The 20,150-nt window shown below is 37.7% G+C and overlaps 1 protein-coding gene across 1 annotated transcript; it reads left to right on the top strand.

Moving 5' to 3' along the window:
• Positions 1-414: 414 nt before the first annotated feature.
• On the top strand, positions 415-18,641 carry hadhab (hydroxyacyl-CoA dehydrogenase trifunctional multienzyme complex subunit alpha b). The gene is made up of 20 exons (XM_058056477.1): positions 415-540; positions 1,303-1,344; positions 1,424-1,494; positions 1,563-1,696; positions 3,258-3,396; positions 3,471-3,590; positions 5,293-5,395; positions 5,476-5,598; positions 5,700-5,818; positions 5,892-5,948; positions 7,312-7,421; positions 9,519-9,653; positions 9,731-9,902; positions 9,975-10,061; positions 10,141-10,281; positions 10,357-10,425; positions 12,705-12,900; positions 12,967-13,081; positions 14,023-14,168; positions 18,284-18,641. Exons 1-20 carry the CDS (start codon positions 474-476, stop codon positions 18,427-18,429), a joined length of 2,292 nt encoding a protein of 763 aa, XP_057912460.1. The 5' UTR covers positions 415-473; the 3' UTR covers positions 18,430-18,641.
• Positions 18,642-20,150: the final 1,509 nt, after the last annotated feature.

The raw sequence follows: 20,150 nt of genomic DNA, 5'->3' as shown, positions 1-20,150 counted from the left end.
AACGTAGAACTGAGGTTGAGAAGTAAACTTCCCTCCTTTACGTCAACTAGCTAATTCTGCATTCCCAACCCTTTTGACAAAGAATATGACCAAAAGAAAGAAAAACACAAACTACAGTGCAAAACCATGCGGCACCAGCAGTCACATTAATGGTAAGAAGCAGTGTATTTATTATTGGTTAGCTTCAGTGTAAAATTCTTTAAAAAAATAATTTAGAGACTTATTATATTCTAATGTTATTGGTTTTGTTTAAAGATGCACACTTTTAGTTTTACTCAATGTTACAAAATAATACATATTAGCCAAAAAGGTTGGTGACAACCGCACTAGTGTGTGTGTGTATCTGGCTGCAGTTAAGCCACTTACTGAAAGGGGGCGCTAATGCGCCAAAGTGACGGATGCCAGCCGCCATAAAAGCGAGGAAGAAGCGGAAGTAGCTGGGTGCTGGCTGACCTCCGCTCCTCCTAGAAAACATGGCGGGTGTTCGAGCCCTTGGTGCTCTCTCCAAATTGCCTTTCCGGCTATACGCTGCCGCACCAGGTAAAAAAAAAACCACAATAACCATTTTAACTCTTGGGAATGTTATTTATTTACACGTAGGGACGCTAACGGTGGTGTTTTGTAGTGTTAGCTGTCTCGCTGTCTTACTCTCAACGCTAATTATTGTAATGAAGGTGTGCTAATGTATGAATAAACATGACATTTTTTGTTCCTTTACACAAAGATAAATTGTTTTTTGACCTACATATTCGCACATATAAATAAAAAACGCAAGTTAGCTACCATGACTAGCTACATGTTAGCTACCAAGTCAACCTGGGCGTTAGCTAAATGCTGTATCGTAGAATATTTTGTACATACTGTGTATATATAAAGCATATGTAATAAATCACTATGTCAAAGATATGACACATAGAGTCTCTCGGTGGCAAAATGAAACCTGTTCAAAGTTTACTCAGAGGATAAACTTGTGCCATTCATTCGCCATTGTAGTGACTGTCTGGCTGGTAGGTGGCAAATGTGGGTGAAAGGTCACAGTTATCCTGGGTTGTAGTGGGTGACATTATGGAGTGTTCCACCTTTTATTCTGGGGGGGGCATGCCGCCAGAGTGACAAATGTGAATGTATGACTATTAGGGGTGTAACTGTACGCCATTGTACCTCAATGGTAAGGTCACGGTTACTGTAACGGGTAACATGAAGTATTTTTCTGAGTGACGGGGGTACGCTGGAGCTTATCCCGGTGTACTTTTTGCAAAAGGGGAAAAAATGACATGACACCAGTTTATTTTTCTCCTGCAGGAAGTACCTTTCGCACCTTCTCGGTAGCTTCTGCGATGCTAGGTATGATTTGGTATTACATAAATAAGTTGATGCCAAAGTAGATCACTTTCTTAATATTTGTTTATTTATTTATTTTTAGCCCGAACCCACGTCAACTATGAGGTCAAGGGTGACGTCGCCGTGGTTCGACTGAACGACCCCAATTCCAAGGTATTGTTTTGGCTAGCTGACTTGTTTGTCGTCGTCGTCGCTTGATAGTGGAATGATTCCTCACACAGGTCAACACGCTGTCCATCCAAATGCAAAAAGAGTTGACGGAAGTGATGAATGAAGTGTGGGCCGACAATGCCGTTCAGAGTGCCGTCCTCATATCGTCCAAGCCGGGATGCTTCATCGCGGGAGCCGATATCAAGTAAGTGATGTAGTTTACAGGGGAACGTTAGTTAGCGGGACAAAAAAATTAAAATGTAAAAAAAAAAAAGAAATTTAAAATTAATTTTAAGAAAAACGTAAATTATATTAGGAAGGCAGGAAGTGAACAAATGTAACAGTTACTGATTGTAAAAGTACCAGATGGATTGGATTAAATTACATTTAATAAAATTAATTTAATTTGATTACATTTTATTAAATTTTGTTTAATTTTATTTTAATTTAGAAAGGCAGGAAGTGAACACATGTAACAGTTACTGATTGTAAAAGTACCAGATATATTGGATTAAATTAAATTTAATAACATTTTATTTTAATGAATTTTAATTTCGAAAGGCAGGAAGTGAACAAATGTAACAGTTACTGATTGTAAAAGTACCAGATGGATTGGATAAAATTAAATTTAATAAAATTTTATTTTATTTTAATTAATTTTAATTTCGAAAGGCAGGAAGTGAACAAATGTAACAGTTACTGATTGTAAAAGTAACAGATATATTGGATTAAATTAAATGTAATAATATTTTATTTTATTTTTTTAATTTTAATGAATTTTAATTTAGAAAGGCAGGAAGTGAACAAATGTAACAGTTGCTGATTGTCAAAGTACCAGATGGATTGGATTAAATTACATTTAATAAAATGTATTTTATTTTATTTGAATTAATTTTAATTTAAAAGTAAAAGTATTTTATTTAATTTTTATTAATTTAAATTTTTATTTAATTTTTATTAATTTTAATTTTTATTTAGAAAGGCCGGAAGTGAACAAATGTAACAGTTACTGATTGTAAAAGTACCAGATGGATTGGATTAAATTACATTTAATAAAATTAATTTTATTTTATTTTAATTAATTTTAATTTTTATTCATTTAAATTTTAATTTAGAAAGGCAGGAAGTGACCAAATGTAACAGTTACTGATTGTAAAAGTACCAGATGGATTGGATTAAATTAAATGTAATAAAATTAATTTTATTTAATTGTATTTAATTTTAATTAATTTTAATTTTAATTAATTTTAATTAATTTTAATTTTATTTATTTTTTATTTAAATTTAGAAAGGCAGGAAGTGAACAAATATAACAGTTAGTGATTGTAAAAGTACCAGATGGAGGGGTAGGATTTAATAAGCTTTGCTTCTTCCTACTCCTTTTGGACATGTGGAACTGGGAACTGATTATGGGATGCACTCAATTGGAATCTGATGCATGTTCAAATGAAATAAAAACACGACCATTCTTGTTAATGAGGTGAAAAATAGGTTTGATGCCAGTGTTTCCAGGAAGGTAGTGGGAATGTTGTTCCAGGTGGTGAAGATGCCTTCACTGACCAGAACTGATGTCCATTTTTGGAAACTTCGCTAGCCGTCCATCCCTAAATGTTTTCAACTGGTCCTAAGATTTTGATCAGGGTGTATGTCTTTAGCTCTTCATGACACGTTTGATGCCAGTCAGGAGTGACTAATAGTCTGTAAAATACGGTATTTAAACCTACTGGAATTGTCAGTAACAGTAACAATGCATCACCTTACCGCAGCATGATCCAGGCCTGCGACAGCGCCGAGGAGGTCACCGCTCTCTCACAAGAAGGCCAGAAGATGTTTGAGAAGATCGAAAAGTCCACGAAGCCTGTCGTGGCCGCCATCAACGGATCCTGTTTAGGAGGCGGACTCGAGGTGAGTGAAGTCTCTTGTCGTCGTCCCACTAAATCCAAACCAGTGTGCTAAACATTCAACGTTCGCGTCCCCAGTTCGCCATCGCGTGCCAGTACAGAGTGGCCACAAAGAGCAAGAAGACTGTGCTGGGGACTCCAGAAGTCATGTTGGGTCTTCTGCCCGGAGCGGGTGGCACACAGAGACTCCCCAAAATGGTCTGTACCGCTTTGGTGTACTGTTGCGCCTTCTTGAAGAAATAATGGAAATGCAATCAAGTCTTGGAATACCCAAATATTTTATCAGGATCAGACGTTTTCCATGAAAAATCGCATGATTGCTATATGTCGATAAATTAATAAGCTTTGCTTCTTCCTACTCCTTTTGGACATGTGGAACTGGGAACTTTTTTTTAGTTTAAAAAAAAATATATTAAAAAAAAAAATTTTTAATTAAAAAAAATGTATATATTTTTTAAGTAAATTCTTTACTATAGTCATATCACCTCATACTTGACAAAAAATGAGAAAATACATTTTTGAATTAAAACTTTTTTGTAATTAATTTTTTTTCCTTAATTTTTAAAACAAATTATTTTAAAAGAATTAATAATAAAAAATTATAATTTTTTAAATATTTTTTAAAAAATTCATAATTAAAAAAAAACTATATTAGGAAAGCAGGAAGTGAACAAATGTAACAGTTACTGATTGTTAAACTACCAGATGGATTGGATTAAATTACATTTAATAAAATTTATTTAATTTAATACGTCACCATAACTACGTTGAAAAATGTATATAATTAATCCATGTTGATATCAGCTGATTCCATCCCTGGATGATTAGAATCGGCAGCATAAAACCCCGATTGGGGCGCCCCGAAATATTGCACATTACAAACTAGTCCCTTTGCTTTGTTTAGTACCGTCAAACAAAAGTGACTGCTAAATAACCCGCCATGGGGCCAAAGGAAGTAGTTTGATAAACACTTAAATTTGTCATTTATAATCATTTAGCATTGTTTTCTACATGTAAACCCGACTATAAACTAACTCCGTATCAGATGTGTTTTTTTTATTTGTTGACTTAAACGGGTTTTGTGTGGTCTTGCGCCGCTTCCAGCTCGGCCTCCCCAACGCCTTTGACATGATGCTGACGGGAAGAAAGCAGAATGTCTTGCTAAAAGAGTTACCATACAGCTTATCTGAAACACTTCTATGCTAGGACTACGTTAAAAAGTCATAGCATTTCAGTATGTGGAATCAAACTAATATATTTTTAATTAAATTAGTAAATTCTTTACTATGGTCATATCACCTCATACTTCGGTACATGACAAAAAAAAATTGTTTTTTTTTTGTTAAAATTATTTTTTAATTTTAAAAAAATATTTACAAAATTATTATACATTGTTATTTAATTCTTTTAAAATATATTTGTATTAAAATATATATTTAAAAAAATTTAAAAAAGTAAAAAAAAAAATTAATTAAACAAGTTTTTAATAAAGTTTTTTTAATAAAAAAATTAATTTAAAAATATATATTTTTAAATTAGTATATTCTTGACTATAGTCATATCACCTCATCCTTCGATACATGACAAAAAATGAGAAAAAAAATGTAATGAATTTTTTTAATTAAATTTTTTTATTAATTAAAAAAAACAATATTTTAAAAGAATTAATAAAAAAAATAATTTTTAAAAATACTTTTTAAAAATTCATTTAAAAAAATTAAACTATATTAGGAAAGCAGGAAGTGAACAAATGTAACTGTTACTGATTGTAAAAGGTACCAGATGGGGGGGTAGGATTTAATAAGCTTTGCTTCTTTCTTTGCTTCTAACTCCGTATCAGATGTGTTTTTTTTTATTTGTTGACTTAAACGGGTTTTGTGTGGTCTTGCGCCGCTTCCAGCTCGGCCTCCCCAACGCCTTTGACATGATGCTGACGGGAAGAAACATCAGAGCGGACAAAGCCAAGAAGATGGGACTCGTCGACCAGCTAGTAGACACTCTGGGTAAACCAGTCGAATCTCTCACTTGGGAATTTTCAAAAGTTGTCTGATATTCCCGCCACTTTCTGCCACTCCGATCGCAGGTCCGGGTCTGAAGAGCCCCGAGGAGAGAACCATCGACTACCTGGAGGAGGTGGCGATTGAATGTGCGAGGGGCATCGTGGGTAAGAAGATTCCCCTACGCAAGGAGAAGAGCACCATGCAGAGTAAGTATGACTTGAAGCGCTTTTAGCGTAGCCGTAGCTTTAATGCTAACCGGCTATGCTATTGTTTACTTGAGCCGCCGCTCTCCATTTTCTCTGTGTAGAAATCCAAGACTACGTAATGAGCTTCGAGATGGTGCGCAATCAGATTTACAAAACGGTGCACGGTAAAGTCATGAAGCAGAGCAAGGGGCTTTATCCCGCGCCTCTTAAGATCATCGAAGTAAGTCAAGCGTTTCTTGGAGATTATTCCAATCGGATGTCACATTTTAAACGTCCTGTTGTGTCGCTTCCAGTGTGTGAAGACCGGAGTGGAGCAAGGCCCCATCGCCGGATACTTGGCTGAGTCTCAGGTAAAAAAATAGTCACTGATGGTGCTATATTGACATACTATGGTACACATTATGGCATTGGATGCTCATATCACTTCATACTATGGTCATATCACCTCGTACTTCGGTACGTGACAAAAAATTTAAAAAACATTTTTTAATTAAAAAAAATATATATATATTTTTTTAATTACATTTTTTTTATTTAAAAAATATTTTATTTTAAGTAAATTAGTAAATTCTTTACTATGGTCATATCACTTCATACTTCGGTTTATGACAAAAAATGAGAAACAATTTTTTTTAATTAAAACTATTGTAATTAAATTTTTTTTTCCTTTTTTTTATTCAAATTTTTTTAAAAAAAGAATTAATAATAAACAATTATAATAATTTTTTTAAATTAATAATTAAAAAAAAACTATATTAGGAAAGCAGGAAGTGAACAAATGTAACAGTTACTGGTTGTAAAAGTACCAGATGGAGGGGTAGGATTTAATAAGCTTTGCTTCTTCCTACTCCTTTTGGACATGTGGAAGTGGGAATTTTTTTTTAATTTAAAAAATATATTTAAAAAAAAAATTTTAATTAAAAAAAAATGTATATATTTTTAAAGTAAATTCTTTACTATAGTCATATCACCTCATACTTAACAAAAAATGAGAAAATACATATTTGAATTAAAACTTTTTTGTAATTAAAATTCTTTTCCTTAATTTTTAAAACAAATAATTTTAAAAGAATTAATAATAAAAAAAATTATCATTTTTTAAATATTTTTTTAAAAATTCATAATAAAAAAATATTAGGAAAGCAGGAAGTGAACAAATGTAACAGTTACTAATTGTAAAAGTACCAGATGGAGGGGTAGGATTTAATAAGCTTTGCTTCTTCCTACTCCTTTTGGACATGTGGAACTGGGACCTTTTTTTTTATTTAAAAAAATATTAAAAAAAAAAAAAAAATTTCAATTAAAAAAATGTATATATTTTTTTAAGTAAATTAGTAAATTCTTTACTATAGTCATATCACCTCATACTTGACAAAAAATGAGAAAACTAATTTTTGAATTAAAACTTTTTTGTAATTTTTTTAAATTAAAAAAATATTTTAAAAGAATGAATAAAAAATTCTAATAATTTTTTAAATATATTTTTTTATTAATAATTTAAAAAACTATATTAGGAAAGCAGGAAGTGAACAAATGTAACAGTTACTGGTTGTAAAAGTACCAGATGGAGGGGTAGGATTTAATAAGCTTTGCTTCTTCCTACTCCTTTTGGACATGTGGAACTGGGAACTGATTATGGGATGCACTCAATTGGAATCTGATGCATGTTCAAATTTAAATAAAACCATAACCATTACCGTATCTGTCCTCCAGAACTTTGGACACCTGGCAAAAACCACAGAGTCTGCAGCTCTGATCGGCCTCTATCACGGTCAGGTCACGTGCAAGAAGAACCGCTTTGGAGCCCCTCAGAAGGAAGTCAAGTAAGTACCTGGACGTCATGCTGAGTGTGTACTCAAACTCGGCCAACGATTAGCGGCACCAACGATTAGTGGCTCCTTCTTAATGATAACCAAAAGAATTCATCATATAAATAAAACACAAAGACTGGAAGCAATTCATCAATCATCACGACTCCAAATATTCCACCAAGTCATAATATTCACAGTAATCCAGCAGAATAGAACGTTTGGTGTCGTTCATGGAGTCACCACTCTTGTAAGTAACGCGTTTGCGCTTCACTTGTTTTTATTTTTTCATTTTTTAAAACCTACAAATGGTCACTGTTAAGTGGTTTTGGAAAATGTTACATATATTTGGCCTAAATGAAGCATTTTCAAGCATAAACATGACAATGAAGTCCAATACAAATTCAGAACCAAATTGAAATGTGTAGTGTTCTACCTTGGCCACTGGGTGTCACTAGTGTTACATTAAGTGTTACATTATGTTGCACTGACCAGACAACGGCCACTGCAGCAACAGCAAGTACTGTATTATGCCTTATTTGGTAGACTGTATTGGGTAATAGACTATAGGGCTGTTATTTCATGTTGGGGGGGGGGATAAGGGGAAGGAGAGGGGGAGATAAGGAAGGAGAGAGGGAGGGAAGTAGAGAGGGGCAAGGTGAGGGAGGGGGGAGGGAAGGAGAGGGGAGAGAGGGAAGGAGAGAGAGAGAGAGAGGGAGGGAGGGAGGGAAGTAGAGAGGGGAGGAGGAGAGAGTGGGAGAAGGAGGGAGGGGGGGAGGGAAGGAGAGAGAGAGAGGGAGGGAAGGAGAGAGAGGGAGAGGGAGGGAAGTAGAGCGAGAGAGGGAGGGAGGGAGGGAAGTAGAAAGAGGGAAGGAAGGAGAGAGAGGGAGGGAAGTAGAGAGAGGGAGGGAAGTAGAGAGAGAGGGAGGGAGGGAGGGAAGGAGAGAGAGAGAGGGAGGGAAGTAGAGAGAGAGAGAGGGAGGGAGGGAAGTAGAGAGGGGGGGGAGAGAGAGGGGGGAGAGAGAGGGGGGGGAAGTAGAGAGAGAGAGGGACGGAAGTAGAGAGGGAGAGGGAAGGAAGGAGAGGGAAGTAGAGAGAGAGAGAGAGAGAAGGAAGGAGAGGGAGGGAGGGAGGGATGGAGGGAAGGAAGGAGAGGGAGGGAGGGAAGGAAGGAAGGAAGGAGAGAGGGAAGGGAGGGAGGAAGGAAGGAGAGAGAGGAGGGAGGGAAGTAGAGAGAGAGAGGGAGGGAGGGAGGGAAGGAAGGAAAGAGGGAGGGAGGGAAGGAAGGAGAGGGAGGGAGGGAAGGAAGGAAGGAGAGAGGGAGGGAGGGAAGGAAGGAAGGAAGGAGAGAGAGAGAGAGGGAGAGAGAGAGGGAGGGAAGTAGAGAGAGAGGGGGGGGAGGGAAGGAGAGAGAGACGGAGGGAGGGAGGGAAGGAAGGAAAGAGGGAGGGAGGGAAGTAGAGAGAGAGGGGGGGAGGGAAGGGGAGAGAGAGAGAGGGACGGAAGTAGAGAGGGAGAGGGAAGGAAGGAGGAGAGGGAAGTAGAGAGAGAGAGAGAGGGAGGAAAGTAGAGGGAGGGAGGGAAGGGGAGGGAGGGGAGGGAGGGAGGGAGGGAAGGAAGGAAGGAGAGAGAGAGGGAGGGAAGTAGATAGAGAGGGAAGTAGAGAGAGAGGGAGGGAAGGAGAGAGAGAGAGGGGAGAGGGAGGGAGGGAAGGAAGGAAGGAAGGAGAGAGAGGGAGGGAGGGAGGGAAGGAAGGAAGGAGAGAGAGGGAGGGAAGTAGATAGAGAGGGAAGTAGAGAGAGAGGGAGGGAAGGAGAGAGAGAGAGGGGAGAGGGAGGGAGGGAGGGAAGGAAGGAAGGAGAGAGAGAGGGAGGGAAGTAGATAGAGAGAGGGGGGAGGGAGGGAGGGAAGGAAGGAGAGAGGGAGGGAGAGAGAGAGGGAAGGAGGGGTGGGAGAGGGGGAGGGAGGGGTGAGAGAGCCCAGGTAGGAATGACCTGGTGTGAGTAGTCCCAATAACAGTCACTTGAGCGGCCATCTTTGTAGTCCTCCAGACCAGGCACTCTGTTGTGGTGTCTAAGCAGCCTGTTCTAAAGGTGTGGTCTTTGCCACCAGGACTCTTGGTATTTTGGGAGCGGGTCTGATGGGAGCGGGTATCGCCCAGGTGACCGTGGACAAAGGTGTCCACACCATCCTGAAGGACACCACGGAGGCCGGTCTGGCCCGCGGGGAGCAGCAGGTTTACAAAGGGTGGGTTTGGACACTTGGACTTCTTCTTCTTGTTCTTGTTCATGATGGAGTCAAAGTGTGAAGGGTTCCATTTCCAGGCTGAACGACAAGGCCAAGAAGAAGAGCATCACAACCTTTGAGAGGGACTCCATTTTGTCCAACCTGAGCGGCAAGCTGGACTACAGCGGCTTTGAAAAGGCCGACATGGTGATTGAGGCCGTCTTTGAGGACATGAGCATCAAACACGCGGTCCTGAGGGAGGTGGAGGCTGTAAGTACAACTCCTTTAGGAGAACACCATGCACGCCTAAGAGCCTGGTTCCAATTGGGTCTTCCATCGCAGGTGGTTCCTCCTCACTGCATATTCGCCAGCAACACCTCCGCTCTTCCCATCAAGGACATCGCCGCCGCCAGCAAGAGGCCGGACAAGGTTTCAACACTTGGCTCCTCCTCCAAAGTAGAGATAAGACTCCCAACTGGTACTCCTCCTCCTCCTCCTCCTCCTCCAGGTCATCGGCATGCACTACTTCTCTCCGGTGGACAAGATGCAGCTCCTGGAGATCATCACCACCGACCAGACCTCCAAGGAAACCACGGCGTCGGCGGTGGCCGTGGGCCTCAAGCAGGGCAAAGTCATCATCGTGGTCGGGGTGAGTCCTTTAGCGGAACGCACACGACTCCTTCCACGCACAAGTGCACCCCCGTCAAGTGTCTTATGTGTGCAGGATGGACCCGGGTTCTACACCACCCGCTGTTTGGCCCCCATGTTGGCTGAAGCTGTCAGAGTATTTCAGGTGTGTACTCTTTGGGAGAGTATTTCAGGTGTGTACTATTTGGGAGAGTATTTCAGGTGTGTACTATTTGGACTGAACACTCTGAACTGATCATTGGAGGCTGAGGCAACAACTCTTTATTTGTCTATTCGTTCAGTAGTGCTCCTCTCATCATGGGCACAGATATAAAAACATCAATATTTGTATACTCCAAACCCTATAATATGCTTTTTAGGTATTAAAGGCATTATTCATTCAGTTTCACACTTTTTTTTCTTCCAGTTTTATACTTTTCTTTTCTTCCAGTTTTATACTTTTTTTCCCTCCAGTTTTATACTTAAAAAAAAAAATCCAGTTTTATACTTTTTTCCCCTCCAGTTATATTTTTTCCCAGTTTTATTTTTGTCTTCCAGTTTTATACTTAAAATTTTTTTTTTTCCAGTTTTATACTTAAAAAAAAATCCAGTCCAGTTTTATACTTTTTTTTCCTTCCAGTTTTATACTTTTTTCCAGTTTTATACTTTTCTTCCAGTTTTATACTTTTTTTTTTAATTCCAGTGTTATACTTTTTTTCTTCCAGTTTTATACTTTTTTTCAGTTTTATACTTTTCTTCCAGTTTTATACTTTTTTTTTCCCTCCAGTTTTATACTTAAAAAAAAAATCCAGTTTTATACTTTAAAAAAAATTCCAGTATATTTTTTTTTCTTCCAGTTTTATACTTTTTTCCAGATTTGTACTTTTCTTTTTTTTCCAGTTTTAATATTTTTTTCTTCCAGTTTTATACTTTTTTCCCCTCCAGTTATATTTTTTCCCTGTTTTATAATTTTTGTCTTCCAGTTTTATACTTACATTTTTTTTTCCAGTTTTATACTTTAAAAAAATCCAGTCCAGTTTTATACTTTTTTTTCGTCCAGTTTTATACTTTTTTTCCCTCCAGTTTTATACTTAAAAAAAAAAAAACAGTTTTATACTTTTTTCCCCTCCAGTTATATTTTTTCCCAGTTTTATATTTTTTGTCTTCCAGTTTTATACTTAAAAAAAAGTTTTTTTTTCCAGTTTTATACTTTAAAAAAAAATCCAGTCCAGTTTTATACTTTTTTTTTCTTCCAGTTTTATACTTTTTTCCAGTTTTATACTTTTCTTCCAGTTTTATACTTTTTTTTTAATTCCAGTGTTATACTTTTTTTCTTCCAGTTTTATACTTTTTTTCAGTTTTATACTTTTCTTCCAGTTTTATACTTTTTTTTTCCCTCCAGTTTTATACTTAAAAAAAAAATCCAGTTTTATACTTTAAAAAAAATTCCAGTATATTTTTTTTTCTTCCAGTTTTATACTTTTTTCCAGATTTGTACTTTTCTTTTTTTTCCAGTTTCCAGTTTTAATATTTTTTTCTTCCAGTTTTATACTTTTTTCCCCTCCAGTTTTATACTTTTTTCCAGATTTGTACTTTTCTTTTTTTCCAGTTTTATATATTTTTTTTCTTCCAGTTTTATACTTTTTTCCCCTCCAGTTTTATAATTGTTTTCCAGTTTTATAGTTAAAAAAAAAAACAGTCCAGTTTTATACTTTTTTTCTTCCAGTTTTACTTTTTTTTATTTCCAGTTTTATACTTTTTTTTAAATTCCAGTTTTATACTTTTTTTTAAATTCCAGTTTTATACTTTTTTCTTTTTCTTCCAGTTTTATACTTTTTTTATTCCAGTTTTATACTTTTTATTCCAGTTCTATCCTTTTTTTAATTCCGGTTTTATACTTTTTTTTAATTCCGGTTTTATACTTTTTTCTTCCAGTTGTATACTTTTTCCCAGATTTATATTTTTTATATTTCCAGTTTTACTTTTTTCTTCCAGTTTTATATATATTTTTTCTTCCAGTTTTACTTTTTTTTTTTTTAAATTCCAGTTTTATACTTTTTTCCAGATTTATATTTTTTTTTTCTTCCAGTTTTATACTTTAAAAATTTTTTCCCCCAGTTTTATACTTTAAAAGCAGTGACAATGTGCCGCATCTTCCTGGATTTGTAGCTGTCATTTCTTTTTTCCCCAGCAGATGGCGCCATAAAATGACTTTCCATTTAAGTTACCATTTAAAAAGAAGTAAATAGTATTTTAAAAAGCGTAAATATCCAGTATCTTTCCCTCCGTTTCCCACTGCTGTTTTTCCTGGAATGACTACTTGTGATTGGCTAACATGGACCAAGGATTGTGGGCTGTAGCGCCACCTGTTGCTTTGTCTTGCACGTAACACTTTGACACCGTGTTATGTACTTTTGTTACTGTTTGATTCTATTTGACTGACAGGAAGGGGCGGACCCCAAGAAGCTGGACGCTCTCACCACCAGCTTCGGCTTCCCCGTGGGCGCCGCGACGCTGATCGACGAGGTCGGTATCGACGTCGCCGCCCACGTGGCCGAGGATCTGGGCAAAGCCTTCGGCTCCCGTTTTGGGGGCGGGAACGTGGATGTCCTGAAGACGCTGGTGGAGAGAGGATTCAAGGGCAAGCGAGACCAGAATGGGAATTGTTAGCTCCTGAAACCAAACGTTGACATCTTTTCCTTTAAAGGTCGGAAGTCCGGGAAGGGCTGCTACGTCTACCAGCCGGGCCTCAAAGTCAGAGACGTCAACCCGGATGTGGAGGAAATCTTGGCCAAATACAAAATGGCGCCTAATCCTGCCGTGTGAGTTGCCTGCCTTTTTTCCCAAAAAATTCCCAAGTGGTCACATGACTTGTCACGCCTAGTTTCCACCTTTTTTTTTCAAAAAAATTCCCAAGTGGTCACATGACTTGTCATGCCAAGTTTCCGCCTTTAAAAAAAAAAAAAAAAAAAAAAAAAAATCCCAAGTGGTCACATGACTTGTCATTCCAAGTTTCCACCTTTTTTTTAATTCCCAAGTGGTCACATGACTTGTCATGCCAAGCTTCCGCCTTTTTTTTTGTAATTCCCAAGTGGTCACATGACTTGTCAAACCAAGTTTCCGGCTTTTTTCCCAAAAAATTCCCAAGTGGTCACATGACTTGTCGCGGCAAGTTTCCACCTTTTTTTTTAAATTCCCAAGTGGTCACATGACTTGTCATGCCAAGTTTCCGGCTTTTTAAAAAAAAATGTATTCCCAAGTGGTCACATGACTTGTCATGCCAAGTTTCCGGCTTTTTAAAAAAAAATTCCCAAGTGGTCACATGACTAGTCATGCCAAGTTTCCGGCTTTTTAAAAAAAAAATGTATTCCCAAGTGGTCACATGACTTGTCACGCCAAGTTTCCGGCTTTTAAAAAAAAAAAAAATTCCCAAGTGGTCACATGACTTGTCATGCCACGCTTCCGCCTTTTTTTTTATTCCCAAGTGGTCACATGACTTGTCATGCCAAGTTTCCACCTTTTTTCCAAAACATTCCCAAGTGGTCACATGACTTGTCACGCCAAGTTTCCGGCTTAAAAAAAAAAATATTCCCAAATGGTCACATGACTTGTAACGCCAAGTTTCCACCTTTTTTTTCCCAAAAAATTCCCAAGTGGTCACATGACTTGTCATGCCAAGTTTCCGCCTTTAAAAAAAAAAAAAATTCCCAAGTGGTCACATGACTTGTAACGCCAAGTTTCCACCTTTTTTTTTTCCCTGCAGCTCCTCTGACTCCGACATCCAATACCGGCTCATCTCCCGCTTCGTCAACGAGGCTGTGCTGTGTTTACAGGAGGGAATCCTGAACAATCCTTTGGAAGGAGACATCGGAGCAGTTTTTGGCTTGGGCTTCCCACCCTGCCTTGGAGGTCAGTCCACTAACTTCTCACTCCAGTAAACGGCATTCCTGGGGATCTGCGTGGCCGGAAAGCTCAGTCCCGAGAAAGTCGGGGTAGAAGTGCTGCTCCTCCGGACATCTCCCAGCTGAGGTGTTCAGGGCAGGAGGCCTTTGGGAAGACCCAGGAACACTTTGGAGAGACTGTCTCTCAGCTGGCCTGGGAACACTTTGGGATCCGCTGGGAGGAGCTGGACCAGGTGGCCATGGAGAGGAAAGTCTGGGTATGGACGGGGCACGGATGCCTGTCAAAAAAAAAAAAAAAAAAAAAAAAAAAACATCTCACATTTTTCCCGTTCTGGTCAATTTTTCCCAAGTTCCACATGAGTCGTTTGTCGCCCTCTCTGGTGGAAAATAGTATTACATTAAACATTCTGTACATTTTTGGCCCCGTTTTTGGACCGACGGATTTTTCGACTGCGGCATGCCTCACTTGTGAGTGCCCCCCCGCCCCCTCCTGTAAATATTCGATCTCATCTTTTGTCCTGTATTTTCCTGGAATTCCTGGAACTTTCATCATCTGTGATTGGCTAAAATGGACGTACTTGTGGCCTGTCGTGCCACCTGTTGATTTGCCATCCATCCATTTTCCTCCGCTTATTCGGGTCCGGGTCGCGGGGGCAGCAGTCTCAGTAGGGATGCCCAGACTTCCCGGTCCCCGGCCACCACCTCCAGCTCCACCCGGGAGGACACCAAGGCGTTCCCAGGCCAGCTGTGAGACATAATCCCTCCAAGTTTCCGCCTTTTTTTTTTTTTTTATTCCCAAGTGGTCACATGACCTGTCATGCCAAGTTTCTGCCTTTTTTTTAATTCCCAAGTGGTCACGTGACCTGTCATGCCAAGTTTCCACCTTTAAAAAAAAAACAAAAAAAAAAAAATTTCTCAAGTGGTCACATGACTTGTCATGCGTGCCAAGTTTCCGCCTTTTTTTAAAAAAATTCCCAAGTGGTCACATGACCTGTCATGCCAAGTTTCCACCTTTTTTTAAAAAAATTCCCAAGTGGTCACATGACCTGTCATGCCAAGTTTCCGCCTTTTTTTTGGAATTCCCAAGTGGTCACATGACCTGTCATGCTAAGTTTGCGCCTTATTTTTTTTAATTAATTTTTTTAAATTCCCAAGTGGTCACATGACTTGTCACGCCAAGTTTCCGCCTTTTTTTTTTATTCCCAAGTGGTCACATGACTTGTCATGCCAAGTTTCCGCCTTTTTTTTAATTCCCAAGTGGTCACGTGACCTGTCAAGTTTCCACCTTTTTAAAAAAAAAAAAAAATTCCCAAGTGGTCACATGACTTGTCATGTGTGCCAAGTTTCCACCTTTAAAAAAATAAATAAATAAAAAAATTCCGAAGTGGTCACATGACTTGTCACGCCAAGTTTCCGCCTTTTTTTTGTAATTCCCAAGTGGTCACATGACTTGTCATGCCAAATTTCCGCCCTTTTTTTAATTCCCAAGTGGTCACATGACTTGTCATGCCAAGTTTCCGCCTTTTTTTTTAAAAAAAAATTCCCAAGTGGTCACATGACTTGTCATGCCAAGTTTCCGCCTTTTTTTTAAAAAAAAAATTCCCAAGTGGTCACATGACTTGTCATGCCAAGTTTCCGCCTTTTTTTAAAAAAAAAAATTCCCAAGTGGTCACATGACCTGTCATGCCAAGTTTCTGCCTTTTTTTTAATTCCCAAGTGGTCACGTGACCTGTCATGCCAAGTTTCCACCTTTAAAAAAAAAACAAAAAAAAAAAAATTTCTCAAGTGGTCACATGACTTGTCATGCGTGCCAAGTTTCCGCCTTTTTTTAAAAAAATTCCCAAGTGGTCACATGACCTGTCATGCCAAGTTTCCACCTTTTTTTAAAAAAAATTCCCAAGTGGTCACATGACCTGTCATGCCAAGTTTCCGCCTTTTTTTTGGAATTCCCAAGTGGTCACATGACCTGTCATGCTAAGTTTGCGCCTTATTTTTTTTAATTAATTTTTTTAAATTCCCAAGTGGTCACATGACTTGTCACGCCAAGTTTCCGCCTTTTTTTTTTATTCCCAAGTGGTCACATGACTTGTCATGCCAAGTTTCCGCCTTTTTTTTAATTCCCAAGTGGTCACGTGACCTGTCAAGTTTCCACCTTTTTAAAAAAAAAAAAAAATTCCCAAGTGGTCACATGACTTGTCATGTGTGCCAAGTTTCCACCTTTAAAAAAATAAATAAATAAAAAAATTCCGAAGTGGTCACATGACTTGTCACGCCAAGTTTCCGCCTTTTTTTTGTAATTCCCAAGTGGTCACATGACTTGTCATGCCAAATTTCCGCCCTTTTTTTAATTCCCAAGTGGTCACATGACTTGTCATGCCAAGTTTCCGCCTTTTTTTAAAAAAAAAAATTCCCAAGTGGTCACATGACTTGTCATGCCAAGTTTCCGCCTTTTTTTTAAAAAAAAAATTCCCAAGTGGTCACATGACTTGTCATGCCAAGTTTCCGCCATTTTTTTATTTTTTTTAATTCCCAAGTGGTCACATGACTTGTCATGCGTGCCAAGTTTCCGCCTTTTTTTTTTTTAATTCCCAAGTGGTCACATGACTTGTCATGCCAAGTTTCCGCCTTTTTTTAATTCCCAAGTGGTCACATGACTTGTCATGCCAAGTTTCCGACTTTTTTTTTTATTAATTCCCAAGTGGTCACATGACCTGTCATGCCAAGTTTCCGCCTTTTTTTTGGAATTCCCAAGTGGTCACATGACCTGTCATGCTAAGTTTGCGCCTTATTTTTTTTAATTAATTTTTTTAAATTCCCAAGTGGTCACATGACTTGTCACGCCAAGTTTCCGCCTTTTTTTTTTATTCCCAAGTGGTCACATGACTTGTCATGCCAAGTTTCCGCCTTTTTTTTAATTCCCAAGTGGTCACGTGACCTGTCAAGTTTCCACCTTTTTAAAAAAAAAAAAAAATTCCCAAGTGGTCACATGACTTGTCATGTGTGCCAAGTTTCCACCTTTAAAAAAATAAATAAATAAAAAAATTCCGAAGTGGTCACATGACTTGTCACGCCAAGTTTCCGCCTTTTTTTTGTAATTCCCAAGTGGTCACATGACTTGTCATGCCAAATTTCCGCCCTTTTTTTAATTCCCAAGTGGTCACATGACTTGTCATGCCAAGTTTCCGCCTTTTTTTTAAAAAAAAAATTCCCAAGTGGTCACATGACTTGTCATGCCAAGTTTCCGCCATTTTTTTTATTTTTTTTAATTCCCAAGTGGTCACATGACTTGTCATGCGTGCCAAGTTTCCGCCTTTTTTTTTTTTTAATTCCCAAGTGGTCACATGACTTGTCATGCCAAGTTTCCGCCTTTTTTTAATTCCCAAGTGGTCACATGACTTGTCATGCCAAGTTTCCGACTTTTTTTTTTATTAATTCCCAAGTGGTCACATGACCTGTCATGCCAAGTTTCTGCCTTTTTTTTATTCCCAAGTGGTCATGTGACCTGTCATGCCAAGTTTCCACCTTTAAAAAAAAAAAAAAAAAAAAAAAAAAAAAAAAAAATCCCAAGTGGTCACATGACTTATAACGCCAATCCGCTTATCCGGGTCGCGAGGGCAGCAGTCTTAGTAGGGAAGCCCAGACTTCCCGGTCCCCGGCCACCTCCTCCAGCTCCACCGGGAGGACACCAAGGCGTTCCCAGGCCAGCTGTGAGACATAATCCCTCCAGCGTGTCCTAGCTCTGCCCCGGGGCCTTTTCCCGGCTGGGCATGCCCGGAACACCTCAGCAGGGAGCGCTTGCGTTGTCATGTATTCCCATTTTTGGTCATCCTCTTCCTCATAGTTTGCTAACTATCAGGATTTAAATAAACTAAAAAAAAAAAAAAACGTAATTTGTCGCCCTCTTGTGGTGAAAAATCGTATTACGTTTGAAGTGTTGCTTATTTTTATTCCAACCCATTCTTCATCATCAACTATGGGCGGCATGCTGTCATTTCTCCAACCTCAAGGTTCGATTCCCATTCCCCCTGTTGTAACAATAATGAAGTATCCTCGATTATGAAGGTTTTTTTTGTTTTTCCCAGCATTCCCGCACAAATTATCCCGTCTTTTTTTGCGTTGCAGGGCCGTTCCGCTTCGTGGACACCCTGGGAGCCGACAAGCTGGTGGAGAAGATGCGGCGATACGAGGCCGTCTACGGCAATCACTTCACACCGTGCCAACTCCTCCTGGATCACGCCGACGATCCCGGCAAAAAGTTTCATAAGTGACCCCCCCCCCCCCCCCCCCCCCCCCGCTATGGGAGCTTGTCTGTAGCACTTTGAAGCCACTGCAGTTATGTCATCAGGATGGGATGCTAACGTTTATGATGCTATTTTTCTACCTTCAAAGACTTTATGACTCGACGATGATGATGATGATGATGATGATAATGTAAATGTGGGAGAAATAAAATTTTATTGAATCAAATGCGAAAAAGACAAACCGTTAATTGACCAAAGTCAAAAATGATTTGGAGTGCATGAGAAAACTGAACATGTACAACACAACAGCAACAGAACTGAAAAAAAAAAAAAAAAAGGTGGTTGCCTACAGCCGCAAATGTTTTTGGAATAGTGGTATTTGGAAGTACTACCCAACAACTAGATTCGATTTTGTTGGGCTGCACGGTGGGCGAGTGGTTAGCGCGCAGGCCTCACAGCTAAGAGACCCACGTTCAATTCCATCTCTGTGTGGAGTTTGCATGTTTTCTCCGGGTGCTCCGGTTTCCTCCCACATTCCATAAAAACATGCTAGGTTAATTAGCCACTCCAAATTGTCCATAGGTATGAATGTGAGTGTGAATGGTTGTTTGTCTATATGTGCCCTGTGATTGGCTGGCCACCAGTCCAGCGTGAGGATAAGCGGATAAATTTAGATAATAGGATATATTTAATTTATAAATTTTTAACTTACAAGAATTCCAAGAATTTAAGTCAAAATATTTTTTTAAAAAAAAGTAATTTAAAATGATGAGGTAAAATATATTTTAGTACAAAAGGTGAAATATTAAGGAAAAAATACATTTTTATTAGAATAAAATTAGGTTAGAGAAAATGGTAGGACAAAGTCCAAATATCTTGGTAATGAAGTCATATTCATAAGAAAATGTACAAGAAAGTTAAAATTGTTGGAAATTTTAAATAAATAAAAAAAAGCAGAAATGTAAAATTTTATGGAAATAAAGTAAATATTAAGAGAAAAAAAGTCAATTTTGAACAAATATTAAGAGTGAAAAAGTCGTTTTAGTAGTAGAGTTGAAATATTAAAAAAAATAAATATATTTTAAAAATTAAACGAGAAAACACTGTGATAAATGAGGTTGGGGAAATGGTTAAATTATTAAAATAAAGTCTAAATATTAAGATAAAAAAAGTCAATTTTAAAAAAATATTAAGAATTAAAAGGTCATTTTAGTAGGGTTGAAATATTAAAAAATATATATATAAAATAAAATATATTGAAAAAAATAAAACAAGAAAACACTGTGATAAATGAGGTTGGGGAAATGGTTAAATTATGAAAATAAAGTCTAAATATTAAGATTAAAAAAAGTTAATTTTAAACAAATATTAAGAGTGAAAAAGTCGTTTTAGTAGTAGGGTTGTAATATTAAAAAATATATAAAATAAAATATGTTTAAAAAAATAAAACGAGAAAACATTGTGATAAATGAGGTTGGGGAAATGGTTAAATTATGAAAATAAAGTCTAAATATTAAGATAAAAAAGTTAATTTTAAACAAATATTAAGAGTGAAAAAGTCATTTTAGTAGTAGGGTTGAAATATTTAAAAATATATAAAATAAAATATATTTTAAAATAAAACGAAAAAACACTGTGATAAATGAGGTTGGGGAAATGGTTAAATTATAAAAATAAAGTCTAAATATTAAGATAAAAAAAGTTAATTTTAAACAAATATTAAGAGTGAAAAAGTCATTTTAGTAGTA

This window comes from Doryrhamphus excisus, chromosome 19 (assembly GCF_030265055.1).
Source record: "Doryrhamphus excisus isolate RoL2022-K1 chromosome 19, RoL_Dexc_1.0, whole genome shotgun sequence".
Classification (NCBI taxonomy): Eukaryota; Metazoa; Chordata; class Actinopteri; order Syngnathiformes; family Syngnathidae; genus Doryrhamphus; species Doryrhamphus excisus.
Note: the sequence above shows the minus strand (reverse complement) of the source record. Positions and strands in the feature narration are given on the sequence as shown.

Coding starts and splice junctions, on each gene's coding strand:
- hadhab (XM_058056477.1), top strand. CDS start 474: ATGGCGGGTGTTCGAGCCCTTGGTGCTCTCTCCAAATTGCCTTTCCGG. Junction 5,396..5,475: donor CCAGCTAGTAGACACTCTGG/GTAAACCAGTCG, acceptor CTCCGATCGCAG/GTCCGGGTCTGAAGAGCCCC. Junction 14,169..18,283: donor CTTCCCACCCTGCCTTGGAG/GTCAGTCCACTA, acceptor TTTGCGTTGCAG/GGCCGTTCCGCTTCGTGGAC.